We start from the raw sequence: 15,794 nt of genomic DNA, 5'->3' as shown, positions 1-15,794 counted from the left end.
AAATTACGGCAAATTTTTGTGTTAAGGGACCCTGATCACAATGTGACGTTACCACCGCAACGAGCCCAGTAATAAAACAACAGCCTTAAAGTCAAAGCTTGGCTTGTTCATTTTACTGTAATAAGAGACTATTCAAACAATATCACTGAATAATAATGGTACCTACACAGCTACAGTAAAGCCATGGCAATGGTACTTACACCAGTACAGGGCGCACTGCATTGTTCATGTTGCCGTAAGCAGCGCGACCCAGCAACTCTCGAAAGCAACTCTCCGCCAATGAGGCCGGATTTTCCTCTCCAGCCCTGAAAAAGAGAGAGACATACACATGTACTAAACTCTGTCATTTACAGTGTGTGGTTTTACGCTATGCATTCTGATGTCAAATACACAAGTGTGTTAAATGATGCATTAAAGACCTGTGAGGAAAAGACCCAGCCACCTCTCTGTCACTCCTACACACATACACACACTCACTCTTTGCCCCTTCAGCTCACCGACAGCCCATGGAAAGCAATTAACAGAATCTGACGACCTTGAAAAGCTGAAATAACCACACAACTCTGCAGGCACACACACATTAGCTGTGTCTATGTGTTTTCTGGAGCCAATAATAGTCACATATCCAACCTAATCAGAGTCCAGTACATTAAAGCACTGCAAAAGCAAAAGGTGGCTATGTTAAAGGGGTCATGAACTGGCTTTTTAAATTAGTTTATAATGTTGCCTGAGGTCAACTTCTGACGTCCGTGTTGTTTTTACATTGAAAAACATCATAATGAATAATAAATAGGCTATTTTCTACCCTGGTTTTGAGCCTCTCTCATGGAGCGCTCGGTTTTTATGCGCGTACCGCACTGAATACTTGGAAGTAAACGTCCACTGCTATGATTGGATAAGCTTTGCATATTATAATGATTATAATTGTTTTGGGGAAACGGCAACCGGAATGATTCGCCCACAGGGCTTGCAAAATGTCTTTGTCAAACAAACACAATGATTTATCTCTCATCCACCCTCAATTAATTGGAATGTAATTTTTTATTACTTGGCCCGCCCGATCGGTGGATATAACCGCAAACCGTGCATCACAAACACACACACACACACACAAACACACACACACACACACACACACACACACACACGCGCGCGCACGCACGCACGCGCAAGCCTCACTGTGAGATGTGAGATGGTTTTTATTCATTAAAAAAAAAGTTCATCCATGCATTCAGAATATTGGAATCCAAATGAAGTTTATGCAGCATGTTTATTGCTAGGAAGTTCGATCCGGTTTAGCTCCACGTAGGCCTAGGTTATTTATCTATAACATGCCATGCACAAATCGATGGGCGGGGCTAGAGAATCAGGCGTTCGTCTTCTTCGGTTAAGGCGGTGTTTCACCAAACTCTGACGTCACAGGGAGGGACATTCCCAGAACAAGCGTATGCTGAGCCAGCTGTCAATAGAGGCTTTTCTTGGACTAACAAGGAAGTTTTCAGCTCTGAAACTTACATAATATTCTTATATTACCATGACCTTTTATATATCAAAAGGGAAAGTTGATTTCTCAATTCATGACCCCTTTAAATACTAGCATACAGCTTACTTTCACAGTATATACTTTATATTTCCTGCTACCCCCCCCCCCCCCAATAATTCGTAAAATAGTGAGCAAAAAAAAATGTTTGAAACTGTGTTGTGCTGCAAAATAAAATGACCATTATATTATTTTTCTAAAATAAAATACCTTTTCTTTATTTTACAGTGAATATTACATTAGTAATAGGTGTTATTATCATTATTATTATTTTATAATCATACTGATATATGTCTCAAAATCTTAGGCCAAATTGTGCAGCCCTACAAACAAGAACAAGTAAATCTCTTTTTTAATCGCATTTTAAATCCTAATTTTATTAGAAAAATCCCCCAAATCGTGTAGCCTTAACGATAACTATAGCTATAAAGGTTTAATAATCATTCTAATTATATGAGAATAGGCAAGTCCACACCACAGCTATAACGATATCAAAACAAAAGAACAATATCGTTGGAATCATTTTCAGAGTGATTTTTTTTCTAGCTTATGTACGAAAAATACTGACAATCAGAATCCACCCGACTTGCATTTGAACCAATTTTTGTGTAGAAATGATAAATAAAGAGTCAAGGAAAAGTCTTCAAATCGTGGTTAACATCAATAATACAATTTTGGACATGTCCAGCAGATTGTATTGTGGGACAGAGCACCCTGATCAATATGCACTAGTCATATACTTTAAATTTTAACTAATGTAGTAAGTCAGTATGAATAGTATAGTAGATTATGCAATTTGTGAACATCCTCTTTATAATTGAATGCATCAAGAAAGTAATTGCTGTAAATAATGAATTGAATTAAACATTTCAAAGGCGCTTTTAATTTATTCTGAGAGATAAGCTTTCAGATGAGAAGAGAGTCCTCTGTGACATTAGCAGGTCAGGTGTCATTCCTGCCCAGCTTACACACGTCAATCAAGTGTAGCCCTGTTTTGTGTTTGCAACCTTAATCACCGATCGATACACTAGATCGGATTTCAGCTCCTGATTATAGGGTAGAGGGGAACGATTGATGTTTCTGTACGCATAAACACAAACAGGCAATTAAACTTAAATATTCTGTGCACACAGGAGCCCTTATCTGAGGCACACTCACGTTTTATTCTCACACAAACACACACACACACATAGCTTTAAAGGAATCAGATATCCTTGATTGCCCTCTACATGTGGACCTCCAAGGCTCTCTTATCAAGAAAATCTCTCTTCCTCCCTGCCTCTCTGTGTTTGGTGGTGCTATTCAGTGTTACAGAACACAAAATGAAATGATTTTGGCTGAAGATGCATCTTTTGTGTCAAGACTTGACCCATTAATACTAACACGTACTATTCTATGTATCTATTAAAAAAAAACCTTGCTACGTGTACTGTGCTAGACTAACTGGGACTAGTCACATCATATTGTTGCCATGATTGCTTCTATTGCTCTCCTCATTTGTAAGTCGCTTTGGATAAAAGTAAATGTAATGCAAATGATTTGTGTTTGTGTGGTTCAAGGTTTTCCCAACATTGCCACAAGGATGGAAATAACAGAAATCTTTGACATTGTGGGGACATGTTTTGGTCCCCATGAGGAAAACAGCTCTTAAATCATAAATTATGTTTTGTTTTTTTTAAATATAAAAATGCAGAACATTTTCTGTGAGGGTTGTGTTTAGGGGTAGAGTTAGGGGATAGAATATATAGTTTGTACAGTATAAAAATGATTAGGTCTATGAAAAGTCCCCATAAAACATGGAAACTCAATGCCTGTGTGTGTGTGTGTGTGTGTGTGTGTACCTACCTCTCGGAGTCCTCATTATCTTGCATGTTGAACAGCATGGAGGGGATGAGTTTATCCATGTGTTGAGGTTCCCAGATGATTGCCTGGAGTTCATCATTCACAGTCTTTCTGACGACACCCTGGAGACCCTTAATGCCTGCTACACGGATCCTACAGCCGGAACACGTTAAACACACTAAATAAAGTTGCAATAAATAACGCACTCATTAGATCAGGACTGCCAAAGTCAACTTATAATGGTCCCAAAAGTTTGACTGCGTTAATTAACACAACATCAAGGCAATTGGCATCTGGAAATAAATGATGCTAGACTTTTTGGATGCTAAGCCACATATGGACTATTTTGGGCTGGTGGTTGAAAACTGTGTTACATATCTTTTGTTTTTCTTTCTTAATAATAATAATAAATAATATTATATATATATATTATATATATATATATATATATATATATATATATATATATATATATATATATATATATATATATATATATATATATATATACATATATATATACATATATATACATATACACACATACACACACAGACATACAAACACACACATACACTCGCATTGTTCAAAAGTTTGTTAAATGTTTAGGAAAGAAGTCTATTCTGCTCACCACGGCTATATTTATTTGATAAATAATACAATAAAAATAGTAATATTGGGAAATTACAATTTAATTTAATATTACAATTTAAAAGAACAGTTTTCTCTTTGAATATATATATCAAAGAGCTAAGACTTTTTCTATGTACACAAAAGGCCTATTTCTCTCAAATATTGTTCACAAATTCGTCTAAATCTGTGTTAGTGAGCACTTCTCTTTTGCGGACATAATCCATCCACCTCACAGGTGTGGCATATCAAGATGCTTATTAGACAGCATGAATATTGTACAGGTGAGCCTTAGGCTGGCCACAATAAAAGGCCACTCTAAAATGTGCGTTTTACTGTATTGGGGGGTACAAAAACCAGTCAGTATCTGGTGTGACCACGATTTGCCTCACGCAGTGCAACACATCTCCTTCACATAGAGTTGATCAGGTTGTTGATTGTGGCCTGTGGCATGTTGGTCCACTCGTCTTCAATGGCTGTGTTAAGTTTCTGGATATTGGCAGGAACTGGAACACGCTGTCGTATACGCCGATCCAGAGCATCCCAAACATGCTCAATGGGTGACATGTCCAGTGAGTATGTTGGCAGGATGTTTTCAGCTTCCAGGAATTGTGTACAGATATCTGCAACATGGGGCCATGCATTATCATGCTGCAACACGAGGTGATGGTCGTGGGTGAATGGCACAACAATGGGCCACAGGATCTCGTCACGGCATCTCTGTGCATTCAAAATGCCATCAATAAAATGCACCTGTGTTCGTTGTCCATAACATACGCCTGCCCATACCATAACCCTACCGTCACCATGGGCCACTCGATCCACAAAGTTTGACATCAGCAAACCTCTCACCCACAAGACGCCATACATGCTGTCTGCCATCTGCCCTGTACAGTGAAAACCGGGATTCATCCGTGAAGAGAACACCTCTCCAAAGTGCCAGACGCCATCGAATGTGAGCATTTGCCCATTCAAGTCGGTTACGACGACGAACTGCAGTCAGGTCGAGACCCCGATGAGGACGACGAGCATGCAGATGAGCTTCCCTGAGACGGTTTATGACAGTTTGTACAGAAATTCTTTGGTTACGCAAACCGATTGTTGCAGCAGCTGTCCGGGTGGTTGGTCTCAGACGATTTTGGAAGTGAAGATGCTGGATGCGGAGGTCCTGGGCTGGTCTGGTTACACGTGGTCTGCGGTTGTGAGGCCGGTTGGATGTACTGTCAAATTCTCTGAAACTCCTTTGGAGACGGCTATGGTAGCGAAATTATCATTCAATTCACGGGCAACAGCTCTTGTGGACATTCCTGCATTCAGCATGCCAATTGCACCTTCCCTCAAAACTTGCGACATCTGTGGCATTGTGCTGAGTGATAAAACTGCACATTTTAGGCCCCGTCCACACGAAGCCAGAGCTTTCCCCATCCGATCTTTTTTCCCCCTTGTTTCAAGGAATATCTGCGTACACACGAGAGCACTGAAACCTGAAGGCCAGTATTTGGCGCTGTAATTCTGCCACAGAAATACACTAAAAACGGAGAAGAAGAGTTGTGGCTAGAAGGGGTACAGCAATGGTAGGAAGTGAGGCAAAATCTCACAATAAAATAACAATAAATACATTTGCTACTTACCAGATGTGTTTTATTAACGCATACACCCACCCCAACCCTAAACCTACCCTTACAATAATGCAAATACAGTGATTAAATGACGCAATATTGATGTGCGCATGCCCAGTGCCCGTAGTTGTATCCCTTCTAGTCTTTACCCATGCGGGACGTGGTGTGATGACATCACCGTTTCACAAAATATATGGATTGGCTGTACACACGAAACGCAAGGGTGTCGTTTTCAGATATATCCACTCTAGGACCCAGTTTCAGAAAATATCAGTTTCCCGCTCCCAAAACGTCGGATCCGTATGGATGAAACGTTGATACGGAACAACATTTTTACGTATACAGCTAAATGCGCCTTAGAGTGGCCTTTTATTGTGGCCAGCCTAAGGCACACCTGTGCAATAATCATGCGGTCTAATCAGCATCTTGATATGCCACACCTGTGAGGTGGATGGATTATCTCGGCAAAGGAGAAGTGCTCACTAACACAGATTTAGACAGATTTGTGAACAATATTTGAGATAAATAGGCCTTGTGTATATAGAAAAAATCTTCAGCTCATGAAAAATGGGGGAAAAACAAAAGTGTTGCGTTTATAATTTTGTTCAGTGTAAATATATACACAGTATATACATGCAAATATTTATTAAATATATACATGAAGGAGTGTGTATTTATATATACATAATAATTATACACAGTGCACACACATTTTTTATTTTACACATAAACTTTTATTTTGGATGCAATTGATCGATTGTCCAGCACTAATTATATTATATTATTATAGTTTTTTATTTTATTTAAATTTTTTCATTTATTGACAGCCCAACATAATACAACCACAGACAGACACATGACAGCACACACCTGCTGCGAGTTTCGGGTTCCTCATGTGTGGAATGACACATGGCACTGAACTGCGAGACGAAAAAGTCGTATCTGCGATGGTAAGAGGGCGTATCCTCCTCAATGTTTGCGAACTTCACAAACTACAAGGAATCAGACACATACTCAGAATGATTATGTCTGAAAAACACAAAACCAAGGCAAATCTTTTGCTCTCTCACACAATAACAGAATCAAAAACACTCCCACACAAAAGTGTGATGGTGATATTCCCTTTCCCTGATGTGCAGAGGAAGTTACTGCTATCAGCCAGACAAGTGTGACATCTCGTTAGACGAGCAAGAGTGCTCATGTGCATATGTGTGAATCATTGTCTGTTAGAAATAAACAGGGGGTTCATATTTTACATTTATAGACCTGGTTTCACAGACAGGGCTTAGGTTAAGCCAGGATTAGGCCTTAGTTAAATTAGGGCATTTAAGCAGCTTTTGTAAACGTGCCTTAGAGAAAAACATTACTGGTGTGCATCTTGAGACAAAACAATGGCACTGACATATTTTAAGATATGTCAGTGCAAGTTGCTTTTAGGTAAAACAACTCGCACATGCATTTTAGTCTGGGATTAGGTTTAAGCCTTGTCTGTGAAACTTGTCAGTAGCCAGGCACGTGCAGAGGGGGGGGCTTTGGGTGCTCGAGCCCCTGCCCTTTTTCAAAATGAATCAAAAGTGCCCCTCTCAGACAAATATCAATGATGATATCGTGGTCAATAAAACTAAATAAATGTGATTATTATAACATGACAATGTATACAATAGTAACGAACGGCTCAAAATTCGGACAATATCTGTTGAGGCGTTGCCGTAACGCGTTGCTATGGGTCGCGTGCGTTTTGATTGACAGCTGATTTTCCACTGTTTGGAAGCGGCTCTCGAGCCAAATATGGTCCTTTCAGAGAGTGTGTGTCCTTACGGGAAAAAAAGTAAACCAATATTTTTTTTCATCCATAATCAGAGCTAATGTGTTGATTTAATTACAAATCTATATATTATATATATTTAAAAATATTACACAATTCACCAATGCCCGTTTGTCATGTATATACACCAACCAATTGTGATCTGGCAAAGCAAGTTCAATATCCATTGGGCGATGTAAAACGGTAATTTTCTGTTCTTATTCATAAATCGGTTGAAAATTACATGGACAGACGAACTAACGTTTGTGGAACGATTTCCTGCGGTTTGTCTCATTTTATAAATTGCATCAGTGACAAAATGGATTTTAACAAACAAATCCCTGCACAAAACCACAGCAGCAGCAGCAAAAGTCGCATTAATGGTAAGTGTTAAATTCACTTGTATTTATGTATATTGATACACCGTTTACTATTTCATGAAACTATCAAAGTTAACAAAAACCAAGTGCCACCGGCACCTACAGGCCTATTATATGAAGTGTAGGCTGGCGAAATGGTTACGTGAAAGGACTTTATTATATTACCATTTTTGAATATTATGCAGCATTATGAAAGTCTCTTATGTTCATCATGCCTGCATTTATTTGATAAAAAAAACAGCAATATTGTGAAATATTATTAAAATAATGGTTTTCTATTTTTAAATAATTTAAAATATAATTTATTCCTGTGATCACAGCTGGATTTTCAGCATCATTACTCCACTCTTCAGTGTCACATGATGTCAATGATGGAAACGGTGATACTATTTTCAAGATTCTTTGATTAAAGCTACACTATGTAACTTTTCCGTCCACTAGAGGTCGCCTGTTCAAAACAAAGGCGTAGTTTGATGACGCCACGTTTGAGCGCAGAATCTCGGGACATGTGGTCTTCACCTCACAGCCGGTGGGAAACAGTCAGGATAGGACTCGGGCAGAAATCATGTTCATGGATGCGATTATTAACATTACTGTAGTCTGAAGCAGAGCAGGAGCGAGTGTTGTGGAGCTGAGCAAGGCCGCAGGAGCAATTGAAGAGCGGGACTGTTATTATGGCATAGTCGCTGGCGGGACTTTTATTATGACACGGTTGCCGGCGGCACTTCCTCTTCTCCATTGCTGAGTGTGAGGTAACGCAGCTCTGTTTATCGTATTAGATATATCTGAGTGTGTTGAAAAGGAAGTTATGACGTTCGCTCAGCGGCTGCTATGACACTTGTTCACACTGCTGTGAGAGTAAAGTGTTTCACTGAATAAAACCGGAGACCGAGGGTGACGCAGATATGACGCAATCGACAGGCGACTCCCTCACACGCATAGCTCACACGTCCCGGCTCCTCGGTTAAAATAGCAATTTTCTCACGATTTACAAATAGTTGAAAACATTTGGGATATTCTAAGTACTCAACTGAACAAAATATATAACACTGGCCTAGTGGTTTCTGGATGTTTTACTGCAAAAATCCTACATAGTTCACCTTTAATAAAAAGTTAAAAAGAGCATAATGTAATAACATTTCACAATATTAGGCTACTGTTTTTTCTGTATTTTTGATTAAATAAATGCAGGTTTTATGAGCATAAGGAGATATATATATATATATATATATATATTTTTTTTTTTTTTACATATTGCCCCTTTTTTACATTTGAGCCCCTGCCCCAGAAGAACTCTCTGCACGGCCCTGTCAGTAGCGTTTTATTTCTAAAACATTTTCCACCCATTCCTTGACCCTCAGTATTAAACATACATTAAACAACCTCTGTTTTGACTGGCTTTTATTTTGAAAGTTCCTATATAAATTATGAGAGCAGTCATATATTTTGACATGTTTGACATATTGACATGCAGTCAATACTGTGACGTTTTCTGAATGATCTGCTTTTGCGATGACAGTAAATAATATAGCATGTTACTGAGAAATGTAGTTTCGGGCTTCAATATATGATGCAATGTTCAAAACACACAAACAATTCAATGCAGTAGAATCTTTGCAATGAAATGCTTCAGATCCTCTGTGAGCAGATATGAAAAACCCAGATGAGGAATAATACAGCAGAAAATTGAGAGAGAGAGAGAGAGAGAGAGAAAGAGAGAGAGAGAGAGAAAACAAGAGACTGAAAGAGAGAATAAAAGCAAAAAAGCACCATAACAAATGGCAGAATAACAGTCAAAGCCATTTCTCATCTTCCACCTGAATCTCTCGCGTCTCCTGCTGAGATTTCGAACGGCATCCCTCAGGTTTGTTTAGTCACACACATACACTTACTGAGTTGGTGCCCAGCACTTGTAAATCTGGTTCTCTGGATTCCAGCAGTTTGGCTACCATGTGTAAGAAGCTCTCCACAAATGGCTTGATACTCTGGGAATGACACGCCATCAACAACTGATCCAACGCCTCCATCGCTATCACCACGTACCTGTGGACACACACAGAAGAAACAGGGTCCAAAATGAACACCTGCCAAGCTCCAAATAGAAGTAAAAATTTAAAAGTGTAAGAAACCAAAAATTATAAAATTGGAAGAAATAAAATAAACATTACAATTTTAAGAATTATAGTCTGAACATCTCTGATGTGATATTCAACGCATTCTAAAAGGGGGCATTTTTGGGTTCTCTAAAGAACCTTTCAATGAACAGTTCTTAAAATATATATTTTTTTCCTAATGTGAAGAACATTTTAATAAGCTAACCTTTTCCAATATTAACAACCTTTTTTTTGCAGTGGAAAGTTTCCATGGATATTAAAAGGGGCTTTCGCACTGGAGGAACCTTTTCATACTATAGTTGCTAGAACTAATGGCGGAAGTACCCGCTCTTCGGCATGTTCCGCCATCGGAACAGGGAATGATTTTAGTTTTAGGAACGCCTTTTGGGGGAACTAAATTAGCTCCTGCATCAGAGTAGGGTCAAACCCAGCACAATAGGAACTACCAGTGACGTAAATGTACGCTGATTGGCCAAACGCATGCGAAACTAAAAAAACATTTAAAAAAAAGCTGTGTACACAAAGATTATAGCCTATATATTTACTCCACAAACTTACTCTACGAACATGGAAAACAGTGATAGATGGACCTCTCAACCTTTCCGCTAAGGAGAAAATTAGGGATGCACCGAATATTCGGCCACCGAAAATTTTCGGCCGAAAATGGCCCAAAAGTGCATTTTCGGTTTTCGGCCGAAAGACTTTTATCACCGAAACAACACGGCCGAAATGTTGTGATGACGCAAACAGAAACCGCGACCTGCACGTGCTTGTCTGAAGCAACATGTCTGCGGTGTGGACGTATTTCAGTATATCTGAGAAACACCCACGTCTGCTCCATGCACAAGCACTGACAGCGAGAGCTCATGTTCTCGATGAGAGGAGGACCAGACTTCACTGTGAAACCGAACGCAATCTTTAACAGTGGGCATGTTTTAAGCGCGGAACACACTTCAATCTGGCGCCGGCGCGCGCACGTGAATGCGATCATCTGTGAGCGCGATCGATCATCTCTTCCTTAAGAATAAACATGAATGAACATCTAAGGTGTGTCGAGAATACATTACAACTTACTGTCACGTATCATATGTGGTGTAATCGCTCAGTCAGTGTTTCAACGGCAGAAAGACCTCAATATAACTGCTGTAAACTAAACAGTCATGTAGCATCACATTTACCTCAGGCAGTCATTCAGTGTCGACAGCTGTTAGTTCACTAGAGAAATCAACTCTTTCACTAAATATATGACCTATATTAGCCGTTATATTCATTATATTCTACTTAACCTGTTAATGATATCTTGATTATTTCATGTATGTTTAAATAAAATGACAGACACTGTGTATAAATGATTATATTTCAACAACGAATTGGATAAAAAACTATTATATAATTAGATTTAGAAGCTATTGCAAAAACTGCCTTATGTGAAGTATACATGTTTGTGTACTATGTTATTTGAGTGTTGATTATTATACCTAAAAAATACATAGCAACTGAATTTAGGCTAATAGTTTGGGCTCTGTTTTTAACCTTTAATATTAATGTGCAAGTAAGGGCTCCCTATATAGTTTAGAGCAATATATTCAATAAACTTTTAGTTATAATTTAATTCATTTAAGGACAGATACTTTTTTTTTTCAGTTAACCAATAAAAATAAATAAAAAGCCATTTTGTAAAACTGCTGTACCGAACCGTCAGTTTTGTGTACCGTTACACCCCTATTCTACAGTTAACATATGGGCTATGGCAGTCTTTGCTTTGATACACTATTATGTTGAAGGCCTACAGAGAAAATAGTTGTATCTTTAAGCAGTTGCACTTGTCCTGAATGCACTTTCTTGTAGTAGTCCTACAGAGAAAAAATTTAAATGCACTAGACCTAAATGCACTTTGTTTTTATGAAAGAACATTTAATTTAAAAACCTTTCTGTAGGCCTGTACATTATTATTTAAAGTACAAATGAGTGGGGTCAAGTTAAACATTTTAGTTTGAATTTTATTTTATACTGTGCATTGTTGCAATGTGCTAAATAAATATTGGCATAACTTGTAATTGATTTATTCTTTGAAACTTTAATATTAATATATGCAATTGCAATGCCTTGATTTTAGTAAAGTTAGTACACAGTCATAGCCATAAATGCAATGGTACTAATAATTGGCATAATTTCTTTCGGTGTTTCGGTTTTCGGCCTTGGTTTCCTCTTTTTCGGTTTTCGGTTTCGGCCAAGAATTTTCATTTCGGTGCATCCCTGGAGAAAATCCAACGCGATTTTGAGGGGACCAAGCAAAACATGATTATGTACTTCTGCTCAGCTAGCGACATTGGACATCAACCACATGGAAAAACACGAATACTTTTTCATATACAGTCTGCTTTCTTTGTATAACAGTTCTGTCTAATAACGAATCGTAAACTAATGAAGAATGGAGCTGTGGCTTTCTCAGCGCCGTCAAAATAAAAATCACAACAACAAGCGCGGCTTACGTCACTTCAGTTCCTATTAGCGGTGCGAATGTAACCAGGAAAATGGCCCTAGGGGAACATTTAGTTCTCGGGAAACCACCCTGGTGGCTAGTTTCTAAAACTACCCAGTGCAAAAGTCCCTAAAAGGTTCTTGATGGAACCAATATGAAGAACTTTTTCATAGTTCCTATAACTATTGGTGGAAGTACCCCCTTTTGGAGGATGAACCCACTTTCAGCTTGGCTTTGCGCTCCTGCACCCAGAGCGCACAAAACTGAGGTGAATGGAGGGTTGATTTATACAGAGGAAAGGCTCAAAACCTCCAGCGGCAAATCCAACCAACAAACATGAACCATGCTAGCCAGAATATGTCTTAAGCCTAATTGTCACCTGCATTTTCGCTCACGACAGAAGCATGCCAAACATAAGGGAGGTTTTCATAGTTCCTATAACTACTGGTGGAAGTCGCCACTTTTGGGCGTTTTTGCACCACAGGAACTGGGAACATTTTTAGCTATAGGAAAGCCTTTTGGAGGACAAAATTTGTCACTTCAGAGTTCCTACTGACGGAGCGAATGCAACCAGGAAAATGACCCTAGGAACATTTAGTTCTCGGAGGACCTCCCTAATGGTTAGCTCCTATAACTGAGTTCCTGTAATAAGGAGCGAACATCAGTTGTCATATTTTTATTGCATAAAACATTATGCAATAAAATTACAGTTTTATGGCCAGTAAGATAGCCAGTTCATGGTAGATTAATTTCTCAACTTCACTCATCATTGAAAGTAAGTGTGTGAAAGTTCTGTCACTAAAGCGGTGTGGGAAATAACTGTGTGTGTGTGTGTGTGTATTTGTGTGTCTTACCCATAGCGATGTCGTACCACATCTCTGCTAAGACGTTCAGCCAGGTACGCTCCGATGCGGTCCAGCTTCTCTGGTGCCGACACCGCATAAAACGTCAACTTCTCCATATCAGATTTCACCAGTCCATCCTGAGGAACAAAAATGAAAAAAAAAAAACTATGAATATTTGTCTTACAAAATTTTTTTTGCATATAAACCTTGGACTCTTGAAGTGTCTGCACTGTATATGCATTATTGTGCTGTATCCATTCATTGTTTTACTTCTTTTTGCAAGTCTGAAGGAAATCTCCAACTGTTGTTGATAACGGCTCAGATTAAAAATAATATCTGGACTACACTAGGGTGCATTTCCTGTATAATGACATAACTCTGATTAACTACCATAGTACAATGCATTTTTGTAGAAAATATCTAGATAGTCATTCTTGTTTCTCGAGCCACATTGATTAAATGACGCCACACGCATGTGGTGGAGTAACAATTTCTGCTAATTGATCGATTTGAGATCTCCGAGATGCTGCCATAACAACCACGGCACCTGATGACTACTTCACAGTTTTTTTGTTGCCTGTCAATTTGCTTTATTTGAAGTTGGATTCATTACGGGATCTCTCTTACGACTCTCTTACGATTTTTTGACACGCTAAAATATATAGATTGAACTGTATACATTTAAATGGAATGAACACGTAACCATGCAAGTTTTTGATGCTGTTTGCAAATGTCAATACAATACAAACTTTGAGTTTTAAAGACTGAGTAGAATATTTTCCAGCTGTATATTTTGGAAAAAGTGTTTACTGTTACTGTGTTTACTGTCTAATCGAAGGCATCATAAGTAGAAACTCACTTTTACCCAGAATCCCTTTAGAGAAATAAACTCCTGAAGCTCTCAAAGTGCTAATTAACTTAACACGATTTTAACATACGGTACATAACATGACTGTGGGGAATCTGTCTATGTGTGTGTGTCAGTGGAAACAGTCACACCCTCTCATGAGAATATTACTCACAGTTAGCCTTCAGAGAAAACAATTGTGTGGGCGTGTGTGTGCGCGCGTCTCATTCTAATCAACAGAGCTGAATGTTAATGTAATGAATATGGAGTAACAGCAAGGTTAAAAACCTTCCTGGTGTGTGTAATGGTGTATATCAAACTGTTGAGAAGGTCAAAGGTCAAAACTAAAGCATTAATAATACATATTCAGTGCCAAGATATTTCTCTCCAACAATATGAATAACAAGCAACAGCTGCCAGTCAACTGCGCTTTAAATTTAGATTGATAGTCCAAGCAGCTTCTTTCTTATTATGCCGTGGCATTTACTTTAGCGGGTCTCTGAGGACAGGAAGAGCCAGTGAGAATATATTTTGATCACAGCACTTGAACTTGAATGAGTCTAAAGCGCAGAGCATGAACTCTGATATAATCATGGTATTTAAAGATTTTATTTAAAGCCTCCATTAAAAACTGAGGTAAATGAGCAAGACTTGTTGACTGCTGAATTCTACGGTGTCTCCTGTGGTGTTTTTAATATGAATTAAGGTAAATTCATCAGTCAACACCATTATGGATGTATTTTCTCCTTAAAACTGCATTTTTTCCAAAGACAGTCTCAAAAATGCAGTTTGAAACCACCCGTTTCCTACCATCATAAGCATGTAACCAATCCCGCCAATGTGTGGGGGCGGGGCTTGTCTCTACTTTTTTCTACTTTCTAAGTTCAAAGCGTTTCTAAGGATACTGATTTTTAGAAGGTGTCTGTCTCTGAGATGGCGAACGGGAACATGGTTTGTGTAACATTAAGGCCTGTTCACACCGGGACGATTTTCACACGCGTTTATCGCCGACGTTTAACGCCTCGGGACTAAACAATGGGCGCCAATGTGAGCGTTCACACCGACGCGCAAAACGGCAGGCGTAAAAGCGTCATTTTTAAAAAAAACGCCTCGGGTTCGTTTTTTTATTTTGACGCGGCGCGTAAAAAACTGTCCGACCAATGAGATCGGCGCTTTTGTTCACGTGCCTGGAGCTGCTGAAGTGACAGTAAAACACGACTTGGTGGCGCTCGAGCACAAAACGGTCTTGCCGAGCACACATTGATACGACGAAGAAGTAGTAAGTAGACAAAGAAGAAGATGAACTGCTAATGCTGCTTGCCAGTTAGCAAAAAGTGTGTGAATGGTTTTGTCCATATACATAATATGTCTATGGTTTTGGCAAGCACGTAAATACTGTCTCTCTTCTCCTTCTGTGTGACAAGCGAGTGTCAGAGGCTTAAAGTGCCGCAGCACCACCTTGTGTACCGGGAGCGCATCGACTGAATGTGCGCGTTCACTCAGCGCAGCGCCAGTGAAAATCGCTTGGGTGTGAACACTCAAGACGCGCCGAAAAACGGCACGAAAAACGCTGGCGATAAGCGCGCGCGATATTCGTCCCGGTGTGTACAGGCCTTTAGAAACACATTATTAGCTGTTTGATAACTCAATTTTGATATTGTTTGTTATCTGTTTGATATTGGTACTCAAGA

The 15,794-nt window shown here is 39.0% G+C and overlaps 1 protein-coding gene across 5 annotated transcripts in view; it reads right to left on the bottom strand.

The window, feature by feature from the left end:
* efr3a (EFR3 homolog A) overlaps positions 1-15,794 on the bottom strand; it is a 62,251-nt gene that overhangs the window by 24,711 nt on the left and 21,746 nt on the right. For all 5 annotated transcript variants that reach the window (XM_079818859.1, XM_079818861.1, XM_079818857.1 and 2 more), the window contains exons 4-8: positions 13,266-13,393; positions 9,708-9,858; positions 6,502-6,623; positions 3,386-3,535; positions 201-305 (exon numbers count right to left, since the gene is read on the bottom strand). In XM_079818859.1, the coding sequence (XP_079674985.1) occupies positions 201-305; positions 3,386-3,535; positions 6,502-6,623; positions 9,708-9,858; positions 13,266-13,393 (656 nt within the window). The remainder of the gene's footprint in view (positions 1-200; positions 306-3,385; positions 3,536-6,501; positions 6,624-9,707; positions 9,859-13,265; positions 13,394-15,794) is intronic.

This window comes from Gobio gobio (assembly GCF_949357685.1).
Source record: "Gobio gobio genome assembly, chromosome: 6".
NCBI lineage: Eukaryota > Metazoa > Chordata > Actinopteri > Cypriniformes > Gobionidae > Gobio > Gobio gobio.
The sequence above is the reverse complement of the archived record's forward strand: the minus strand, read 5'-3'. Positions and strand labels throughout refer to the sequence as shown.